At 38.5% G+C, this 20,169-nt stretch overlaps 1 protein-coding gene across 3 annotated transcripts; it reads left to right on the top strand.

Annotated features, from left to right (window-relative positions):
- The first annotated feature begins 45 nt into the window (after positions 1-45).
- LOC130738661 (probable cyclic nucleotide-gated ion channel 20, chloroplastic) lies at positions 46-19,584 on the top strand. Of its 3 annotated transcripts, none has more exons than XM_057590754.1 (14): positions 46-204; positions 769-873; positions 1,074-1,598; positions 3,000-3,191; positions 3,279-3,377; positions 4,099-4,236; positions 5,058-5,300; positions 5,974-6,231; positions 8,330-8,475; positions 8,588-8,665; positions 9,440-9,569; positions 9,957-10,203; positions 10,331-10,493; positions 19,230-19,584. In XM_057590754.1, the coding sequence occupies exons 3-14, from the start codon at positions 1,089-1,091 to the stop codon at positions 19,339-19,341; spliced, it is 2,316 nt and encodes a 771-aa protein (XP_057446737.1). In that variant the 5' UTR covers positions 46-204; positions 769-873; positions 1,074-1,088; the 3' UTR covers positions 19,342-19,584. The 3 variants fall into 3 exon arrangements, with proteins under 3 accessions (XP_057446737.1, XP_057446738.1, XP_057446736.1); XM_057590755.1 differs by having other exon boundaries at positions 50-204; positions 810-873; XM_057590753.1 differs by lacking the exons at positions 46-204; positions 769-873; positions 1,074-1,598; ... (8 more) ...; positions 9,957-10,203; positions 10,331-10,493 and adding an exon at positions 10,522-13,256.
- Positions 19,585-20,169: the final 585 nt, after the last annotated feature.

Raw genomic sequence — 20,169 nt, 5'->3', positions numbered from 1 at the left:
ACGCTACAACAAATGATTCCTAATAAAAAGCGAAAACTACATAATCAATCAAACTCACCTAACGACATAACACAACACACTTCAATTTCACTTTTGCAAACTCTCACTGCGTCATTTCCCTGCCTTCGTTCCACTTCGTCCTTCAACGCGAGAAACCTGGTGGGGTGTTTTCACTTTTGAGCTTCGAACTCCACTTCTTAACAGGTCTCAGTCACCTACTCTTTCTGTATTTGCCTCTATTGTTTTTTTTTGACTTTTCAGAATGTTCTTCTACTGATGAATGTTATGGGGGTATAAATCAAATTTGTATGCATGTTAAATTTGGACAAAAGGGCCCAGGATAGGAAAAATGGCATGAAGGTATATATGTCTTTTGGTTGCTAACTCTCCCATAGAGGATTTTGTATTATACCAACAATACAAAGCTAGATAGATCGCTGTAAGGATGAGAGCACGAGTTTAAATCCCGGGAAAGGAAAGACATTTGTTAGGAGGGACATGCAGCCGACTGTATTCCAAATGTATTTCGAACGGGTGGTGACATCTGTTAAGTACCAAAAGGAAAGAGGATTTTTGTATTTTAAGTTTTGGCAAAGGGATGTCTGTGGTTGTAGCTTCTAGGTTAGAGGATTCATTACTTGTCTTAAAATAGATTTATTTTCCATTGAGTAACAGGTAAAATAGGTATTCTTTTAAGTAAGTACTCCAATTAATTTCATTTAACATGCGTTACATGCCCCAATCCCCACTGTGATTTCTGTTTTGTAGTTCTGAATAGTTGAAGTGTTCATCTGGAAAAATGATTGCAGCCAGTTGAAATCTGGTAATGAAGTGATATGGCAAGGAAAAGAAAATACTGATACCCTTGTTGTGGTGAGTTAAGTTTTATCTGGCTATGTCATTTCTTTATATTGTTCAATATGTTTTTATAATGCACTAATTGCTTACTGTTTTATGATTTGTGTTCTTTCCTTTTGTTTCAAGTTTTAATTGAATTATTTGATTTTGAAATAGCTGATATGAAGTGAGAATATATGTACTGAATGTTTTGCTTGTTTCGTAAAAAATTACAGAATTATTGAGGAAGCATGGCTAATTTTAAAAATGATGAGGTGCCGATGCTGGCAGAAACAAAGGCACGAGCACGGCCAGGTGATGGACCTTTTGATTCTAAATTCCAAAGGCTTGTGACCAGGACACAAAGTGCATCGACTATTTCTGTCCCTTTGAGCTCCATGGAACAATATGAGGGAGATACTAGTGTTATAAGACATACTGGTCCACTTCAGAGTAAGAGGAATGCACCCTTAATGCAGATGAGTGGTCCACTAAAAGCTACCCCTGGAACTGCAAACCTTTTGCAGCAGCATATTATTGGAATAGGAAACAGAGCAGAGGAGAGAAAGACAGAAAATTTTGCTGCTTTCCGCAGCACGGGTCCAAATTATTGGGATAACAACCACGATAGAAAAAATGAACACCTTCTAAGGTCCGGGCAACTGGGAATGTGTAATGATCCTTATTGTACTACTTGCCCGACATACTTCAACGCTTCTCAACAAAGAAAACCAAAGCCGTCGACTATATTTGATCACAAGGTTTCTGTCTTTCCCCCCTAATATAGACTATTATTTAAGTTGCCTTTAATAATTTGGGATTTGCTTGACTAGTTTGAAGTGTGAGGTGCACTTTAGAGGGTAAAGTGCGGTGTTACTACCATTGATCTTGAAAAATCAACAGTTGAGATTGTGATTAAATACATGAACTTCTATCATAAATCATGAAATTGTTAAAATTCTTGCCCGTTATTTTCAAATCCACAGGTTTAATACTGCACTTTACCATTTAAAATGCACCCAGCACTTTAAGGAGCCTAATCGAGTAATTTGTGGACATTTGATTGAATTGTAGTTATGAATTGTTCAAGTTGCTTATACCTTTCACATTTATATACTTTCTTGTTATAAATAGTTGTGGCTTTTTAGCAATTTTACTTCATTTTCTATAATCCTATTTATATATTTGAATATTTATGTTAAACATCAAGATGTTCAATGGTATTTCTACGAAGAGCACTTTGTTGGCAGTTCACTTAGATTTACATCCATGAGAAAAGATTGCTGGTCCTAAAGGCCCAACTAAGCTCAAGCATCCTAAGTTCACTTACTACTTAATCTTGGTGGATCATTAGTAGTCATTAACATAGAAAGTTGAGAACATATAGATACAATAATTAGTTTTTAAATCAGAAAAATACCGTTATTTTGTTAAAAAATCATTTGGTGATGCTACAACAGGGCCTCTTTTTCTTTTCTGGAAACAGAAAATCTATAAGCCAAGAGGAAAAGAAATTTCTTGGAGATGACTTAACTTTTCCAAGTTGAAGGAACTGCTCTTTGACCACTTATGCTGAAATTTCCTATTGAAATATAGCTTCGAATTTTGTTTCTGTAACTACAGTAAGTTGCTTTAAAATCTTCGGAATTGCTGACCATTGTTAATGAAGTTTGTTTACTATATGGGAAAAAGAAGATAGGAAACTATGAGAGAGAGGAGAGAGGAAAATGCAAATGTATTTCACTAATTTGTAGTGCCTAACACTGACCATACAGATCTAATTATAATATCATGAATAACTATGATGTGATCCTTATACCCTTTACACAGGATAATTACAAGCAACCACTCAGTTAACCCTTAAAATTCTCTTATTATTATTAACTAAATTAGCTGCATCAATGGATACTGTAGTTTTCACTATTCAAGCTACTTCTATTGCTGTTTTACTTGTTCACTTTTAGGGGCAATTGAAGTGTTGTCATTCGACATCTTCAAGCTGTCTCATTATTTATCGGGTAGATAATATTCTAAAGTCTACTACAAGAATTGTGTATTCTTGATCTTACTTGTGATGTTTTCAATTTCCTTTTGTAGACATTTATAACCTGCTATCACTTTACATAGCTAAGCCTACTTTTATCTATTTTGAATGTCTACAGTTTCACAATGTTCTCTATGGGGATGCCAAAGGTTTTGCAAGAAAACTCTATTTATTCTGCTCTTCATATTTTCCTGGAGTTATGAATCCTCACACTAAAGTCATTCAACAATGGAACAAGTTTTTGGCCATATTTTGCTTGATAGCTATTTTTGTGGATCCATTGTTCTTTTTCTTACTTTATGTGCAGCAGGTATGATTTTGATTTAACTAGAAAATCTAGCAAGTTCTATTCACTTATCTTTTCCTGCCACTATTTACAAAATTTCACTATATGCAGGATTATAAATGTATTGTAATCAACTGGGCGATGACAATAGGACTTGTTTTACTTAGAAGCATAAATGATTTCGTATATCTCCTAAACATTTTTCTCCAGGTAATTTCCTAGTAATTAACGACATTTCAAACCCCCTTCCACCCCATTTAATTTGTTTATATTTGTATATTCATAAGATGGTACATTTGAAAAAAATAATCAAGCTCCTTAGTTGAGAGCAAGTTTTTATTAATGTTATTGGTTTTAAGAAGGTAAATATTCTGATAATTGTAAACTTTATAGCTCCAAAATAACAGGGTTTAGGTTCATATTAGCCAACTCAATCAAGTTCAACTTATTCAAATAAATTTCATCATTCTCTTCTGAAAGTAAATCTGACATCTAGTTGAGTTACCCGCCCTCAATTTCACTTCTGCCACATTTCATTTGAAACAATTATTGCATATAATCTATCGGTCTTAGAGGATTATATAATTATTTAACAATCTTCAGTGAAGCGTTTATTATTTAGTTACAAATTACAATAGTCCATACCGTGACGACTACCTTATATAGATTAGGCTGGAAGTAAATAAATATGAAATGTTCACTGACACAAATTATAATTATACTGGAGCGCAACCTTATTGATAGTATTATATAAGTAATGTTGCATTTTGTACTTATGCATGTCTTGCTTTGTTGTTCTTTAGTAGTTCAGGTCAAAAGGAAAAGAAAAGGGAAGCATGCACCCTGAACATTGAATATGGTTTTTAAGTCTTGTTTGCCGCGTTTTCATAATTCAAAGCTTAAATAACCTAACCAAGTTGTCCGTTTGCAGTTTAAGTTGGCTTATGTATCTCCTGAGTCAACAGTGGTTGGTGCTGGAGATTTAGTTGACCATCCAAAGAGAATTGCTCGTCATTACCTGCGGGGTTATTTTCTTATCGACTTATTCATTGTATTTCCTCTTCCTCAGGTAGATTTCCTCCTATTTACCTTTGTCTCTAATGGAAACTTTGGTCCTTTTTATGGCTGAGTTTACTCATTGTAGCTTAGTATTTCAGTTACCCATTTGTATATACTGCCTAGTTGCTAACTTTAATTATGAGATATACAAGCCTAACGGGCGAATAAGAATTAAAACTTACTGATATTCTCTCTCCATTTCATGTAGATCATCAGATTTGGAACTATATATTTTCTAGTCTTTTCATGCGATATATGTTCTTGTTGGAGTTAAATTTTCCAGTGCCTTGTATCTTTGATTAAAAAACAGAAAACATGGAGGTCCTTGTTTTGCCAAATTTTGCAGAGATTATCGCTTTGAACTTAATGGGATTTTGTATTTTGACATATTCAAGACTCAGTCAATAGTCCCCCCCCCCCTCCAAAAAAAATTACAAAGATTACGGTGTCCTATGAATTTGAGGTTTCAAGATCTATTCCACATTTATAGTCTTGGAAAGTGGGATTTGTGATTCCCTTGCACATGAGCAGACTTTCAGTTCCAATCCAAACACATACTTAACCATTAAACCATCAATCAATTCTTTCATTGATTCTGTGATTGATCTGGCTAAAACCTAGTTTAGATTTATCAACTGCTTCTTTTTCTGTGATATCATGTTCAAAATTGAAGTTAACCACTGTGTGTCATTCTGAGTAATAAATTGTCTGTTGCCATGAGCATATACTTGAGAACAAGCATATGGCAGTACAAGGAAATAAATGAGGTCTCTATGGGTTTATACACTCACCAAACTCCTTGTCATAACATGTATTGTAAAATATGTACAGATAATGATATTGACTGTCCTGCCAAATACCTTGTGGGGAGCAAATCATGCGAAGAATCTTCTACGAGCAGCAATCTTAGTGCAATATATTCCCAAGTTATTCAGGTTTCTGCCGCTGCTAATTGGGCAATCTCCAACAGGATTCATATTTGAGTCAGCCAGGGCAAATTTTGTTATAAATCTTCTTATTTTTATGCTTGCTAGCCATGTTGTTGGTTCTTGCTGGTACCTCTTTGGTCTACAGGTGAGTAGAAATAGCATCTGAAGCTTGTTTATTTAAAAAAATACGAAATTTATTCCTCACTAGATTTCATAATGTGCTGTAAATTCTCAGCTTCCTTTCAAATGGAGCCAAGTTCCCATTGTTATTGTCATTATTTTTTAGTAGCATAAACTAAAAATTGCATGCCAACATTCAAACCATGCTAAGAACAAAAGTAAAAGGAAGAAGAATTAATACTTGATTCCCTTGAATTCAGGTTTCCATTTGGTTGTAATAAGATTAATAAGCTAGATGAAGTGCTCTGTCAATATGGTAAGAGTATTTTTTGTATGAACTGCCTTGTAGATAGCCGCTTTAGGCCTTAACTAATCTATAGTCAAGTCAGGTGGAGTGACCACTAGGTGTAGTTCTTGTATAATTTATTTTTCCAATCACAAGACTTGAACACAATCCTTGTCACTCAAACCTACAAATGTTGGTGCAATATGATAGTAGTATGTCCTTGAAAATTAAATCCTTTTAGTTGTTGCTGTGATATTGGTAATGAAATTCAACTTTGTAAGTTATAGCGTTTCCTACTTTCCTTGAATGCTTTCGAGAGAAGTGGTTCAATTAGAATGAGGGATTTGATTCAGAAAATGAAGGTTAATTCATTTTACTAATGTTCTCTCTTTCTTTCTCTTCCTTCCTCCAGAGAGTTAATCAATGTTTGCGAGATGCCTGCCATAAGTCTAATATTACTGGATGCATGAAATTCATTGATTGTGGACGTGGACGTGGACTTAATGGAAACACATCAAATCAATGGAAGAACAATACAGATGCCATTAATTGTTTAAATCCCCCATCTGATGGTGGTTTTCCTTATGGGATCTATGAGCTTGCTGTGCCACTCACTATAGAAACTAATGTGGTCAACAAATATGTGTATTCCCTTTTTTGGGGATTCCAGGTATGTATTTCATTCTTTTTCCATTCTTTTGTTCTTTCAGTAGTAATTATGCACTGTTTAAAAATTTTGAAACTGGTGTAAAATCTGGTGCATCCATACCACTTAATAGCTCATTGTAGAAAATAATTTTTATCTTTGACTGTTGAAATATACTCCCTCCATTTCAAATCAGTTATTGTTTTAACTTTTGGCCTATTTTTCAAAACGGTTGTTACTTTAGAATTTCAAGACTATTTTCTTCCATCTATACCCTCATTTAATATTATTTCTCTCACCTACCACCTCCTATTTTCACCTATCACAATTCTCACCAATGACTATCATTCACTCCCTTTAATATAGCTCAACTTTAAATAAGAGTGTTTTAGTCAAATTATATATCAACCAATGAGCTCTTAAACTGTGTGCGTAACCTTAAACAACAACCGTTTTGGAATGGAGGGAGTAACTGTTATTATGTAAATCTAATTTTAAATTTAGGAAATGCAAATACAACATTTAAAATATGCTTGTGATATATGGTGGTTGACTTTTCCATAATTTAAAAAAAAGAAATTACGTTTTGAATATGTGACTTGTTGATGAAGTACAAACAGTCTTTGATTCATTTGAGATTTTCACGAGCACCGTGTGTATTAACAACTCGCTCCAATGTTAGATGTTAAAATGAGTTATTCATTAGTGTAAACTCAATTTCATGTTGAGAAAATATTTAACATGCGATGAATATTAAACATTGAAAACATATTTCTTTTGACTTATAGATATTTGATTTGATTTTAGATGTTCTTTGCATTTCAAAATGTAAATGATTTATTCATGCCATCGAAGAACACGCAGAACAGATACAAAGACTTTGACCGATTGAGCAAGCAGACACATTCAAATATATTAAACATTTCAAAGATATTCTTAATCTTAATAAATAGAGGCATTTTCTTTGCTTTTATACAAAAGCATGAGTTTGTTATTGTTGCTATATTAAGATAGGAAACATTAGAACTATGGTTAAGGTGGCATTTCTAACTCTTACAAGAAAGCTCTAACTTTCATTATCTTTTTTTGGTTCTATTGGTTATTTACAATTTTTCTAAAACCAAGCATTGTGGAAACCATATTTGATGGAAGTTATCTCACAATAAGGTACTTCAATTATACACTAACGTTATTTTTATGCTTCAATTTAAATATGTAAAGAGGTTCAATTTTAGTAATTTAATTATGTAAATTTATGAAATTAGATAAAACCTATCAACATTATTGATATTGGCCCCGTTTGGAAGAGCTTATTTGAGCTTATCTGATAGCATAAGCGCTTGGGCCAGTGTTTGGGAGAGCTTATGCAAATAGCTTATGACCTACCATAAGCTGTTTTGAGCTTATTTTCATAAGCTATTCATGATAACTTATGAAAAAGAGCTTATGCTTATATATAGCTTATTTTCAATTTATTTCAATAAATTTTTTAAAATAGCTTATGATAAGCACTTATGTCATAAGCACTTATGGTCATAAGCGCTTAATTAAGCTGTTTTTTTTTCAAACGGGGCCATTGTTATGTATCAATTATTCTATAAGCTTAAATTGTTAAATGAAGGCACATCAATGGTTTTGTTTTTTTGTTTTTTTCTGGGGAGATAGGAGGTGCTCGTTTGTAGGGGAACCCTCCACCAATGGGCCAAAGTAGCAGGTTACCAAAAGAAACTGACACCATATCTTTATAAAAAACCTTAAAGCATTGATATGAGTATGTTATCTTATATAATCTTTATCTAGACCATCACTGACCAATGTGGGACTCTACATTCACATTTGAATTTCCAACAATTTTCAATATCTAACAAACCCTTCGCATATTGAAAGCCCTCCATGTAGGTTGAACTGTGGTCCGTGGATAAGAGTATATGGTGTTGCGGCAAATATTATTAAATTAGAGGAATGGAAAAGACAACTTGAACTACTTGCTACTTGATCTTATGAACTCTGATACTATGTCCAAATTGTCAAAGCCCAAGTTGTATCAACAGGCTGAAATACTAAGACAAGCACATGAATCATTTATAGCTCTAACAAATATGTTCTTGTGATCTTCATACAGCAAATCAGTACTATAGCTGGTAATCAAGTGCCTAGCTATTTTGTGTGGGAAGTCCTTTTTACTATGTCCATCATGGGATTGGGACTCTTGCTTTTTGCAATTCTCATTGGAAACATACAGAATTTTCTACAGGCTCTTGGGCGGAGGTAGAACTTAACCTAATGCTGGAAGTTTTTTTAATTAAACTTTGATGGTCAAGTTCTGATGTGTTTATTGGTGCAATATGCTTGATATTTTTAATTCTTATCCCTTTTACAGGAAGCTGGAAATGCAACTTAGAGGTCGTGATGTTGAGCAATGGATGAGCCATCGGCGCTTACCAGTAGACCTGAGAAGGTATAAAATTTTCCCATTCTTCTCATGACTCATATCCACAGTCAAAAAAGCATGTCAACTGCTTGATTCAAGTCATTGGTTGTCAACTCCCCACCCTCTCCAGAACTCTGTTTATTGACATTATACATAGTTCTCTTGTGCATGGGCAATTTACTGATCCGAGACACAAGTTCTGTTTTGCATGACTTGGCTAACTAAATTAGCAGCTTCTGAAGAATATTTTAAATTTTAAAGAGGCATAGGATGATTTGGAATTTCTTTTTGTATCTGTCCCCAAATATGTTCTGGTTTTTGTGTATTTATTAAATATAATTAACTACTCTGTTGATTAGTGGTATGCATAATCTTGCAAAATATGTGAAATGATATTTCAGCATATCTTCTCTATCTCTAATAATGGGAGTGGTATATACAACAAGTGATATTACATAAAAGGAAAACGTTTATAAATTCTACCACGTGGTAGCTTCTGCAAGGCACTCTAGTGTCCCATTAAAATTTTAACTCGTGTGACATATACGGTGCATTTTTTAATTCGTGTCATATACTCATGTCATTAATATCATAGTATACGATGCATTTTTTAAATTGTAGATTCTTTAATCTAGTCTCCATATATGAGGAACTACTCTTTTCCTATATAGCATGTCTGTAGGCCTCAAAGCTAAGGAAACAGTCTGCACTGTATATTATGTCATTTCTTTAGTCATTGTATCACATCAAATTATGGATCATACATTGTGTACAAGTAATAGATAATATGTCTCAATGCAGGAGAGTAAGACAGGCTGAACGGTATAATTGGGCTGCAACAAGGGGGGTGAATGAAGAAATGGTTATGGAGAATCTGCCAGAAGATCTGCAGAGAGACATTAGACGCCATCTCTTCAGATTTGTTAAGGAAGTATGATCATAACATCTGCACTAAATGACTAATTATAATTACAACAATTTGTCATGCTTACACCTTAAGTAGATTATAATCATGTGGTTTAGATGCTAGATAAGCTTCAGAATCTCAGTCACCATGGTTCACTTAAGATTTGGTTTTCTTTAGGTCTCTACTTGTAACCTGTTAGACTGAGTAGAAGTTTAAATGTAAAAATCATTTTGAAGGAAAATCTTAATGCATCTTCATCATGTAGTTAAAACCATGATATATGAAAGGCCAAAGTATGTCAAAGTATGTCAAGCATTCCTGAAACTTCTCTGTAATGATGATATGATTTAACTTGCGTGTATACTTCATACCAAATTATGTCTTTAATCCAAAGATCTAAATTATCTGCAGATTCGAATTTTTTCCTTGATGGATGTGCCCATCTTAGACGCTGTATGTGAGAGACTAAGACAAAAAACATACATTAAAGGAAGTAAAATTTTGAGTCAGGGCAGTTTGATAGAGAAGATGGTATTTGTGGTGCGTGGAAAATTGGAGAGCATTGGAGAGGATGGAACTAGAATGCCATTATCTGAAGGGGACGCTTGTGGTGAAGAACTTATGACATGGTATCTTGAACATTCTTCTGTAAGCTCAGGTATAACAATACTTGATTCAACGACAGGATGCATGTTTCTAACATATTTTTAAAATTGCAATAGTCAGCAACTTGGCCACTGCAAAATAAGCAACAGCATGGTTCATTGATTCAATATCTGGTGCAGATGGTAGAAAAGTAAGGCTTCCTGGACAGAGGTTGGTTAGCAACAGGACAGTAAAGTGCTTGACAAATGTGGAGGCATTTTCACTCTCTGCCGCCGACCTTGAAGAAGTCACGATACTTTTCACAAGATTCTTGCGGAGCCCTCAGGTCCAAGGAGCTTTAAGGTAATTTCTTTATATCTACTATCAGTATTTAGGGTTCAGCATAAATAAAAATGAAAATAAGCAAACCAGCAATAATACCTGCACACTTTTTATATTCATAAATTCTTCACAGATGGTAACATTTTGGTCCAGCTATAACTTTCTTTGAATGTTCTGTGATGAGTTCACCTTGGATTCAGTGAAGAGTTTGTGCTATTGATATGAACTCAAGGTTAGGGGTTAGTTAGTTAAGTGAGGGAGTTATCATATAATTAGATAGTTAGTTAAGAGGGTTAGTAAGGCTTGTTGCCTATAAATAAGAAAGGGTTAGAGAACATTAGCCATCTTGTTGTTCAGTTTAGGAATTGGGTTAGAGAGAGAAGTGGTTCTCTCTTAGGCTTGGAAGGGTGTTTGGTATCCCTTTCTCTTGTATCTCTCCCTAGTTTCCAATTGGGAATTAGGGTTTTCTATCAATAAAAATCAGGTTCTATCATTGGTATCAGAGCACCGATCTTGGTGCCTGAACTTCAAATCTACGCATGGAAGAGACAAAGAGCAAGCTGAGAATTTCAGAGGAAATTCCAATTTTGGGTGGAGATGAAGCTCTGGAATGGATACAGCGTTTGGAGGTTGTGCTGCGAGGAGTTTCAGAAGAAGAGAAGTTGCAGGCTTCAATGGAGGCTTTAAAAGGAAGAGCTCTTACCTGGTTTCAATGGTGGAAACGTTGTAATTCGAATCCATCATGGGAAGGGTTCAAGATTGCAGTGGTGAGGAGGTTTCAGCCATCAAAGATTCAGAATCCATTTGAGTTGCTTCTTTCTCTGAAGCAAGATGAAACGGTGGAAGATTATGTGAAAGATTTTGAGAAGTACGTGGGTGCTCTCAGAGAAATTGATCCAGAATTTGTGAAAGACACTTTCTTGAAGGGATTGAAGGAAGAAATCCGGATAGAGGTACAATCCTATGAATTTCATTCTCTTTCTGAGATTATTCAGAACACCATTTTCGTCGCACAAGAAAGGACAGGATCGGAGTTTGCATCAGAGGCAGAGGGAAACGAAACCTCTGAAGCAGAGGCGACGCCGGAGAATGTGAATCATGACACCACGGCGGTAGAAGTGATTCAGAAACAAGATCTTGCAACAGAGGGTGAATCGGAAACAAGGGCGGAGGAGAAAGAACGAGTTGCAACAAAAACAGAGCAAGAACGTGCGTTGAGCGACGAACGAGCATCGTCGACGGTGGCGATTGAGCGATTTTCGCTGAAGCTGACGCACCATGGTGGCTGGGATTTCATTGGTGAACCACCAAGTCTTGGTTTTCCGTTGATGGTGATGGGCTTGTTCCAATGGCTGCCACCGATACCATCTGATCACGCAGTCCGATTGCTGCATGAGGGAGGTTCATCGGAGTGGAGCAGAAGACTGGCGTCAAGGTTGTTGAACCCATATCCTTGTAGGCCGCCGGATGGAAATCTGCCACCGCCGGAACCGCCGGATTTATCGGTTGGCTGCGGTGAGGTTCTTCCGTTGCTGGTTGGTCATGCTGAGTGGGAAGGGAAAACGCACAGAAGGCTGGGATGGAGGAACACAGAGAGGGCAGGGGTCAAGGTTTGGACTTACAATCCTAATGGGCCAAGCCCAAATATCAGATTTGAGGAATTGGGCCATACTGATGATTGGGCCCAAATTAGTGGAGGAATAAATGGTTATTGTCACAATGAAGCTGGATACCAGATGACTTGGGCCAGGAAGTGCGTCTCTAATCAGCCAAGGCCTTGTGCGTTGGAATTAGGCTGGTGCAGGGACATCAATGCATCTATAAAGGCAAGGTTTAGTGAGACGAAGGTGGTGATGCTGGGAACTTTTATCAGAATTGTTTATGAGAAGGGAAAGAGGGACTTCAACCCATTTACAGTAGCATGGACTAGCCTGGAGATGGTGGTGGTGTTCCCATTTTTCATCAGATCCTTTTATGAGAATGGAACAAGGTATGCAAATATTTTTGTTGCAAGATTGCGCCAAGCACAAGTTCTTCCTGTATTATGCGATATTGTAGAAGAAGCATCTCTGGTAGTATTTAGCTTCCCAAGTTTCAATTGGGGCATTAAGAGCCAGCATCGAAGAGGGTCTAATTCCACCCATGAATTGTTTTCCCAATTACTGCTTGTTGCTAATAGCTTGGAGTTGTACCGAGTTCTAGACTTTACAAAGTATTCAGTTGTTGTTCCTCATACACTGGGATTCAGTATCTGGGATTTCATAGGCACTGAGAGCAATTGGTTGAGGTGGAAATTGGTTCAGATTAGGCATGAAATTGGTTCTGGACATGCAATTGGGGTGTATAATGCAATTTGGATTCATGATATGGCCATGGTAATGACAGTGGTTGAAGCTAGTTCTGTGTATAAACATGGGGTGGGGAATATCAGCTTGGAATTGCTAGTTTTTGAAGAATATCTTGGCTTGCTACTTCAAAGGTCCATTGACAACGGCAAAATCTATTTCAGCGATTCTGGGGTTTGGATCAACAAACCACACACGGCTTTATTTTTCCAAAAGGACCAAAGCTATAGGATAGAGTGGTATTCAGTTCCAGCATTTTTGCTTCACTGGCAGCTATGCGCTACGCCATGTCAACCTCATGCTTTTGTTGAATTAGATGCTGAATTTCAAAACTGGGGCTTCCTAGGTGCTGAGTTCCATATTCTGACTTGGAGGACAGGGGAGCTGCAACGTGGTTCAAGCACAACTTGGCTATTATGTTACATGCTATGGGATCCAGGTGGAATATGTGTAGTCACCATTGGTTCTTTGGCGTAGCTGTTCATTTAGATTGCTTGTATTTTTGTCCTTCACCTTGAGGACAAGGTGAATTTTCATGGGGGGAGTATTGATATGAACTCAAGGTTAGGGGTTAGTTAGTTAAGTGAGGGAGTTATCATATAATTAGATAGTTAGTTAAGAGGGTTAGTAAGGCTTGTTGCCTATAAATAAGAAAGGGTTAGAGAACATTAGCCATCTTGTTGTTCAGTTTAGGAATTGGGTTAGAGAGAGAAGTGGTTCTCTCTTAGGCTTGGAAGGGTGTTTGGTATCCCTTTCTCTTGTATCTCTCCCTAGTTTCCAATTGGGAATTAGGGTTTTCTATCAATAAAAATCAGGTTTCCATCATTGGTATCAGAGCACCGATCTGGTGCCTGAACCACAAATTCTTTGTTGCGCTATGGAAGAGATCATGGCGAGAATGGAGTCGCTTGAAGCCATGACAGCGAAGAACGAGTCATTTCTTGCAGCAGTTGTGAAGAAATTGGGGGTGCAATTCGTTGCAAACCCTGATCTTGAGAAGGAAATCTCAAGATTGGAGAATAGATTGCGAGAGCTTGAAGAGAGGAGAAAACAGAGGGAACAAGAAAGGAGAGAAGCAGAGGCATCGCAGAGCGAATCTGAGGCCGAGTCAGTGAAAACGGAGGCGGAAATTGCAGCTGAGCAAGCAGCAGTAGAGGTGTCGCTGAGAGTAACGGAGTCGACAGCGGAGGAAGAGCGAGCATCAACCAAGGCGGAGGCGTCGCAAGAGGAAGAGATCGCAGAGGTTGTATTGTTCCAGCAGAAAGGAGAAACAGAAATCGGAAGCAAGAATGAAGCTTCCAAGAACGCAAACAGCAACATTTTGGGTCAAGAATCTCTGACACAACCACAGTCGCACATGGAGATGAAGAAAGAATTATCATTTCAGATGCAGGGAGTGGCGGTGGATCGAAGGGGGAAGGAATCGCTGAAATCCAGGGTGCACCAATTCAATCTTGAAGCAATGGATGAAAGAAGAGGTGTGGGGAAGATGATTGGACACCGATGGAGTCGACGACGAGAGACCCATCAACTACCGAATGTGATGGAGAAACGCAATCACCAACCGCCATCTGCGCTGACAAGTGGAAGGGCCAAGGTGCCGCCAGCGGCGGAGCTCCGGCAACCACAGAAGATGCAATCGTTTCAACGGCCGCCACCGAAACCGCCGCACATCATGGTGAGAGTGTTGCATGCGGGAGGGTTGTTATTTGGGAGGATTGAGTTGTTGAACCGGCATCCTTGCAGGCAGGAAGAGGCGAATTGGTCACCGGAAGAACCGCCGGACGTGTGGGGTGGCGGCGGCTTTGACTTGGCGCCGCAGCTTGTATCGAGTGGTGGTGAGATGAGAGTTCTCGTGCTCAGAGAATGGAGGTCAGAGACATCTGAAACGCAGAGCATGGGGGCAGCAGAGAAAGATGGACTTACATTTTTGGGTCAACCATTTGACCAAAGGAGCCCAGCCCAAAATTCTTGTCAGCTTACAAAGGGAAAGATCTGGGCCTTACAACAGAATGGTGGAGATAATTTGGCTTGTTGGGCCAACTTTTCTGCTGTTGGGATAAAACCCAATTTACCCATTCACTTGAGGCAGTGGGGAAGCAAAAATCATTTCACAAAGTCACAAGGGAAATTGCACATGCCAAGGGTGGGAGATTTTGGTGACCTTCAAGTTTTTGCTGGAATGTTGACTACAAATGTGGGCAATGCAGAAGGTAGTGTTGCTTTGTCAAAATTATACTTCTATGTTGTCATTTTGTGGAGTATAGAATATTGGGGTAAACTTGAGTTCTTGGTCCAAAGAGTTGATAATGAGATTTATACGCCTTGTGGTTATTTCCCTGCTGAGTTCAAGTATCAACTATTCAGTAATCTAGGGAACTATGATGTGGAGTCAATTGTCACAGCCACAATGGCATGGAAATGGGGGGATTATGCTAGTTGTACCCAAGACATGGCTAAAGTAATGACAGTGATTAAAATGAAGGATAGGAACCAGCAATCTTCCAATATCATATTGCTCCTTTGCCACCTTGATCACACTAGTGTACCCTTGATAATTTGGCATTCATTAGATCCCTATATTCAGGTTTTCACTATTGTTGAGGGTGATGCTATGCTAAAGGAGGGTCATGCCCAAATTAGAAGGAGGGCTCAAGTGGTAGAACTTAGAGCTGTGTATGAAATGGGCATGGATTCAGCTGAGTTAGCTGCTGGTTTTTACAGCTTGGGTTCTCAAAGTGCTGAGTTATATACTTTGGGGTGGCTTGGACTCCTTCAGAACTTGTTGGTTTGTTATGAAAACATACCCGTCAATTCATTCATATCTGAATTGCCATTTCAAGATGCCACTACCTTGCTGCCTCAACCTGTCTGCTCCAGCTGGAACTTCTGCCACATGTTCTTCCAGCAAGGGGACAAAGACATAATTCATATTAGAAGCTCAAGGAAGAAGCTTATCAGTGCATTCATGGCTTATTTTTCTTGCTACAGCAGCCCAGGGAAGATGTTTCCCAACATTTACTATGCTTGGATTTTGTGCTTTCAGCCATGGGATCCAGGCGGAAGCTGCTTTGATTGTCACCTTTTGATCTGTGGAATAGCTGTTCATTTTGTTGCTTGTATTCAGTCCTTCACCTTGAGGACAAGGTGAATTTTCAGGGGGGGAGTATTGATAGGTAACTGGGGTTAGCTTGTTAGTGGTTAAGTGGGGTCAGTAGTTTGTTAGTTAGTTAGAGGGTTAAGAGGCATGTTTTCTATAAATAAGTGTGATTAGAGAGCATTAGGTTATCTTTGTATTCAGTTAGGAATTGGGTTTAGAGAGAGAAGTGGTTCTCTTTCTAGGGTTAGAGAGGGTGTTTGGTATCCCTTTCTCTTGTATCTTTCCCCTAGTTTCCAATTGGGAATTAGGTTTTCTATCAATAAAAACCTAATTCCCAATTGGAAACTAGGGGAAAGATACAAGAGAAAGGGATACCAAACACCCTCTCTAACCCTAGAAAGAGAACCACTTCTCTCTCTAAACCCAATTCCTAACTGAATACAAAGATAACCTAATGTTCTCTAATCACACTTATTTATAGAAAACATGCCTCTTAACCCTCTAACTAACTAACAAACTACTGACCCCACTTAACCACTAACAAGCTAACCCCAGTTACCTATCAATACTCCCCCCCTGAAAATTCACCTTGTCCTCAAGGTGAAGGACTGAATACAAGCAACAAAATGAACAGCTATTCCACAGATCAAAAGGTGACAATCAAAGCAGCTTCCGCCTGGATCCCATGGCTGAAAGCACAAAATCCAAGCATAGTAAATGTTGGGAAACATCTTCCCTGGGCTGCTGTAGCAAGAAAAATAAGCCATGAATGCACTGATAAGCTTCTTCCTTGAGCTTCTAATATGAATTATGTCTTTGTCCCCTTGCTGGAAGAACATGTGGCAGAAGTTCCAGCTGGAGCAGACAGGTTGAGGCAGCAAGGTAGTGGCATCTTGAAATGGCAATTCAGATATGAATGAATTGACGGGTATGTTTTCATAACAAACCAACAAGTTCTGAAGGAGTCCAAGCCACCCCAAAGTATATAACTCAGCACTTTGAGAACCCAAGCTGTAAAAACCAGCAGCTAACTCAGCTGAATCCATGCCCATTTCATACACAGCTCTAAGTTCTACCACTTGAGCCCTCCTTCTAATTTGGGCATGACCCTCCTTTAGCATAGCATCACCCTCAACAATAGTGAAAACCTGAATATAGGGATCTAATGAATGCCAAATTATCAAGGGTACACTAGTGTGATCAAGGTGGCAAAGGAGCAATATGATATTGGAAGATTGCTGGTTCCTATCCTTCATTTTAATCACTGTCATTACTTTAGCCATGTCTTGGGTACAACTAGCATAATCCCCCCATTTCCATGCCATTGTGGCTGTGACAATTGACTCCACATCATAGTTCCCTAGATTACTGAATAGTTGATACTTGAACTCAGCAGGGAAATAACCACAAGGCGTATAAATCTCATTATCAACTCTTTGGACCAAGAACTCAAGTTTACCCCAATATTCTATACTCCACAAAATGACAACATAGAAGTATAATTTTGACAAAGCAACACTACCTTCTGCATTGCCCACATTTGTAGTCAACATTCCAGCAAAAACTTGAAGGTCACCAAAATCTCCCACCCTTGGCATGTGCAATTTCCCTTGTGACTTTGTGAAATGATTTTTGCTTCCCCACTGCCTCAAGTGAATGGGTAAATTGGGTTTTATCCCAACAGTAGAAAAGTTGGCCCAACAAGCCAAATTATCTCCACCATTCTGTTGTAAGGCCCAGATCTTTCCCTTTGTAAGCTGACAAGAATTTTGGGCTGGGCTCCTTTGGTCAAATGGTTGACCCAAAAATGTAAGTCCATCTTTCTCTGCTGCCCCCATGCTCTGCGTTTCAGATGTCTCTGACCTCCATTCTCTGAGCACGAGAACTCTCATCTCACCACCACTCGATACAAGCTGCGGCGCCAAGTCAAAGCCGCCGCCACCCCACACGTCCGGCGGTTCTTCCGGTGACCAATTCGCCTCTTCCTGCCTGCAAGGATGCCGGTTCAACAACTCAATCCTCCCAAATAACAACCCTCCCGCATGCAACACTCTCACCATGATGTGCGGCGGTTTCGGTGGCGGCCGTTGAAACGATTGCATCTTCTGTGGTTGCCGGAGCTCCGCCGCTGGCGGCACCTTGGCCCTTCCACTTGTCAGCGCAGATGGCGGTTGGTGATTGCGTTTCTCCATCACATTCGGTAGTTGATGGGTCTCTCGTCGTCGACTCCATCGGTGTCCAATCATCTTCCCCACACCTCTTCTTTCATCCATTGCTTCAAGATTGAATTGGTGCACCCTGGATTTCAGCGATTCCTTCCCCCTTCGATCCACCGCCACTCCCTGCATCTGAAATGATAATTCTTTCTTCATCTCCATGTGCGACTGTGGTTGTGTCAGAGATTCTTGACCCAAAATGTTGCTGTTTGCGTTCTTGGAAGCTTCATTCTTGCTTCCGATTTCTGTTTCTCCTTTCTGCTGGAACAATACAACCTCTGCGATCTCTTCCTCTTGCGACGCCTCCGCCTTGGTTGATGCTCGCTCTTCCTCCGCTGTCGACTCCGTTACTCTCAGCGACACCTCTACTGCTGCTTGCTCAGCTGCAATTTCCGCCTCCGTTTTCACTGACTCGGCCTCAGATTCGCTCTGCGATGCCTCTGCTTCTCTCCTTTCTTGTTCCCTCTGTTTTCTCCTCTCTTCAAGCTCTCGCAATCTATTCTCCAATCTTGAGATTTCCTTCTCAAGATCAGGGTTTGCAACGAATTGCACCCCCAATTTCTTCACAACTGCTGCAAGAAATGACTCGTTCTTCGCTGTCATGGCTTCAAGCGACTCCATTCTCGCCATGATCTCTTCCATAGCGCAACAAAGAATTTGTGGTTCAGGCACCAGATCGGTGCTCTGATACCAATGATGGAAACCTGATTTTTATTGATAGAAAACCTAATTCCCAATTGGAAACTAGGGGAAAGATACAAGAGAAAGGGATACCAAACACCCTCTCTAACCCTAGAAAGAGAACCACTTCTCTCTCTAAACCCAATTCCTAACTGAATACAAAGATAACCTAATGCTCTCTAATCACACTTATTTATAGAAAACATGCCTCTTAACCCTCTAACTAACTAACAAACTACTGACCCCACTTAACCACTAACAAGCTAACCCCAGTTACCTATCAGCTATTGTTATCATTATTGATATATTTAACCACTAATATCTATTAAGATTGTGATTTTTCACGCATCGAAAGCTTAATTTATGTTTTGATATTCATGGCCGACATGTTCATTTGATAATTGTGTTGTTTTAGGTATGAATCGCCTTATTGGAGATCCCTTGCCGCAAACCGCATTCAAGTTGCATGGAGATATAGACAGAAACGTCTGAGTCGTGTTAATTCCTCAGTAACAACTAAACATTGAGGTAGTAGTTGTAATGTTACATCTGATTTTTTTGATAGGATAATGTTACATCTGATATTCTGGTTTGGCAGTTTTTTAATGTCCAACAAAAATATAGTAGATTCATTAGCTCGTTATCACATACAAAGGTGTCCATTATCTAAATGATAAAAGGTCATGTAGAGCATGTTTGGAAACTATTATATAATTGATTTTAAAGTCAAAATCAATTATGGGAATAAGTTGCCATGAATAGCTTCCATTCAGATTGTTTCTGAAGAAAAAAAATAACACGATCCAAACATTCTAGTAGGTCACAGCCGTGGTTGTTAAACTCTAGTTTTAACTCGGAAAATATCTTATGAGTTTGCGATCCTTGCTAACAAAATCGAGTTAAATCACATGTGAACTCATTTTCGGATAAACTCGCGATTTAACTAACGAGTCCAGCAAGATAGGGAGAAATTTTCAATTTTTACCAAGATGGTGACATTTCATGACATAGCCTTTGCGGTTTTACTTTTATTCTTTGCAACCCCCTCTTTCAAGTGTTCCTTTTCCTCTAATATTTCTTTGTTTGTTGCACACAAGAGTTAGTTGTTGCAATTATTAGAACTCAGGCCCAAAAGCTAACTTAGGAGTGATGGTCGCTCTACCATTTATATGAATTATTTTGGTAATATTCCGTCCATGTGAGACTTCTCAACACCCTCTCATATTTAGGGTTAGATATTTGGAATGTGAAATTGTAGGAATGAACATATGTGGATGATTCACATATGGGTAGTCTCTAATAAACGGATCTAGGATATACTCTGATACCATATTAGAACTCAAGTTAGGCAACTC

Source organism: Lotus japonicus, chromosome 2, assembly GCF_012489685.1.
Source record: "Lotus japonicus ecotype B-129 chromosome 2, LjGifu_v1.2".
NCBI lineage: Eukaryota > Viridiplantae > Streptophyta > Magnoliopsida > Fabales > Fabaceae > Lotus > Lotus japonicus.
The sequence above is the reverse complement of the archived record's forward strand: the minus strand, read 5'-3'. Positions and strand labels throughout refer to the sequence as shown.